Here is a 3,080-nt window from a genome sequence, read left to right as displayed (position 1 = left end):
TCGAATCACGATCACACGAGTTCACATCGAGTGCACATACATAAAAGAGTTATGATCCCCTCTGCATTCGGCTGCACGGTTGTCATAACGCACTGTCGGTACACTCCGGTCACCTGTGGCTATCACGCTGTTGCTTCCTTTAACTTATGAACAGCTAATATTTAAGCGTACGATGAGCATCTCAAGCCTGCTGCCTTTGGCCTGGAAGCTCACAAGTCACCTATTTGCACGAATAGGTATGGAGTGCCTTGCGGCATTACTTGTCCAGCAGTATCTTAATCATCTTCAGGTCTAAGCCACAAAATTATATTCACAGAGGTAGGAGACGACCTTCTGTATCTGAAGTGGCTAAAGTCCTGTTTCAGAAGATTTTGGCTCGCCTGAGGCTAAGGAAAAATTATTTTAATTTATTTTCGAAATGCCCGAGGAGCAACTCGATGTTATTCTCAAAATAATTTTAAATTATTCCTTGGAGTATTGGTCCAATTTTTTTATGTTAAAAAAGTTTGAGGCCAAAGCGTTGCAAATAGTCTATAAATAGCTCTTAGCATCGAAGCCTTATCAATGGAAAAATAAAGCCACAAAATGTTGGCTTTGCGTATATTGTTTTAATTTATAAATATAGAATCATATATCTTTACTCCCAGAAATAGTCATCAATATCAAGTGTGTAAGTCCCCATGTCAGCATTCATGTCTCGTCACCTCCCTCCCTTCTTGCCCCACCCACCTTTTTCCTTTCCTCACACTAGAGGAATGTGCTACGAAGTCTGATTGCCAACTTGCAGCAACGGCTCCCCCTCCCTCGCACAGACGCCCCCTCCCCACCCTTTGTGCCATCCACCTTTCCCGGAGGAATGCGAATTACGACAACGGCTGACTGGGGATAAAAGCAAGGTGAAGGAGGAGCAGGGGGAACTCGGGTGGGCGGTCACGATGAAAGTACAGTTTAACAAGGAATAAACTACTTTGCCACCATCTCTGGACCTTCCTTTCTCAAATCCCTGCCAAATTTGCCCGATCGAGCCCGAGGGGGGCTAACAATTGGTGTCAGAAGTGGGATTTGGCATATTTGGGGAAGTGAATCGAGTTCCAGGATGGCCGGAAGAGTGAGCATTGGAGGGAAGGAGATGGACCTGCAACAGGCCTTAGAACAAATGCACAACAAACTCCGGGAGCTGAGTGAGGAGAACGAGAAGCTCCGGGCTGACAACGGTGCAGCCGCCGCAGATAGAGGACCGACTAAAAATTTTGGTGTTCTTGGATCCGTAGAGGGGTTCTCTGGGAAACCAGGGGAGTCGGTGACTCTCTTCTTTGATAAGTTGGAAAGGGCAGCCGAGTTGGGAGGGTTGTCAGATTCAGAGAAGCTACACGTCGCCGTGCTACGGCTAAGCGGGGAAGCCGCCGAGTATTTCCGCAGCAGGGAGGAATGTATACACGCAGCCAACTACGAAGAACTGAAAGAGCTACTCCTCCAGCGATACCGCAGTAAAAGAAGCGCAAGGTTTTACCGGGAAATGCTCATCAACATACGCATGTCACCCGGCGAAGATATCGAGACCTTCGCGGACCGCATCCGAAAAATTAATTCACAAACGTACGAAATAGACGGAGCGGCCGAGCACGTCGCCGCAACACGTTTCGAGGCAGACCAACGTGCTCTCGATACGTTTCTCCGCGGCCTTCCGGGTGAATTGGGGAGGCAGTGCCGCCTGACGGCGCCGAAAATTTTCGACGAAGCGGTCCAAGCGGCGATGCGAATCCAAGAGGTGGAGGGATGCTTCAAGGAGCGGCCACAACCGACCAGACACATCTTCCGCGCACCGAGGGAGATGGCGTGCTTCAATTGCGGGGAAGAGGGCCACTTCGCGAGGGAGTGCAAGACAAGGAGACGCTGTCATTCCTGCGGGAGAGAGGGCCACGTCGCGCGGGAATGCCGGAACCGCCGCCGAGGGGAGGGCAACGGGAATTTAAACGCTGCTGGGGCCGACGTCGCCGCCAACCGCGGCCCCTGGTAAGTGTCCTTCTTCCGAGGGTGGATATGGGGGGAAGGGCACACGATTTAGTGGCGGAAGTTTATATTAAAGAACGCCCGTGTCGGGTACTGATTGACACTGGAGCTCAAATATCATTGGTGACGAGTGCAGCGTGTGGGCTGGGGGGTGTGAAGAGTTCTCCTTACAGAGTAAAGGGAATTACGGGAGACGTGATGTGGGTCCACGGAGAAAAACTTATATGCATTTCTGTGGGAAAGGAGCGGTATGACCATGTGATGCAGGTCGTGGACAATTTAGGTGGTTTTGACGGGATTTTGGGACTAGACTTTTTGCAGAAATATAAGGGTGTTATAGATGCTAGCAGAGGGCGCATTACGATAAACGGCCAGGTTTGGGCCTCACAAGACGGCCGTATTGCCAATGCTGGTGAAAGAGAGATGTCGAAAAAGGTCGATGATGAAGCAAAACTATGGGAAAGAAATGTTATTGCGCGACTCGAGAGATCCGAAGTTTTGCCCCCACGTAGTGAAAGAATATTTGAGGTGGCATTGCAAGGAGGGCGGGGGTGGGTTGGTAGCGAAGTCATAGCCGAACCGACGTTGGAATGTATTGAAGGGTGCTATGTAGCGAGGGCAGTGTGCCGCGTAAGCGAAGATGAACGAATAATACTTCAGGTGGCCAATTTCAACAACGGAGAATTAACGCTGAATAAGGGAACGGTGCTGGCTAGCGTCGCACAGGTCGACATGAGTGGGGAAAAAAGCAAAGGCGGAGGAATGGAGGGGAAGGTGAGAGTTGCGAGACCGGTGGTTGATGAGTTAGATTTCTCCGAAAAGCTGAGTCACTTGAAAGAGTCCGAGAGGAATGTCCTCTTGCCTGTATTCGAAGAGTTCCGAGATTTATTTTCGGAGGACGGAATGCCACCACCAACTGATATAACCGCCCACCACATACCGACGGGAATTCACCCCCCAATTTACAGAAAACCTTATAGAAGCCCCTTCCATCAGAAGGCCATTATCGAAAAGTTAGTGCGGGAGCAACTCGACGCAGGGATAATCGTTCCAAGTGAGAGCCCGTGGGC

The 3,080-nt window shown here is 50.3% G+C and overlaps 1 protein-coding gene across 1 annotated transcript; it reads left to right on the top strand.

Moving 5' to 3' along the window:
* Positions 1–1,096: 1,096 nt before the first annotated feature.
* On the top strand, positions 1,097–2,017 carry LOC124155290. Its single transcript, XM_046529008.1, has one exon. The coding sequence runs from the start codon at positions 1,097–1,099 to the stop codon at positions 2,015–2,017; it is 921 nt and encodes a 306-aa protein (XP_046384964.1).
* Positions 2,018–3,080: the final 1,063 nt, after the last annotated feature.

This window comes from Ischnura elegans, chromosome 3 (genome assembly GCF_921293095.1).
Source record: "Ischnura elegans chromosome 3, ioIscEleg1.1, whole genome shotgun sequence".
Lineage (NCBI taxonomy): Eukaryota > Metazoa > Arthropoda > Insecta > Odonata > Coenagrionidae > Ischnura > Ischnura elegans.
The sequence above is the reverse complement of the archived record's forward strand: the minus strand, read 5'-3'. Positions and strand labels throughout refer to the sequence as shown.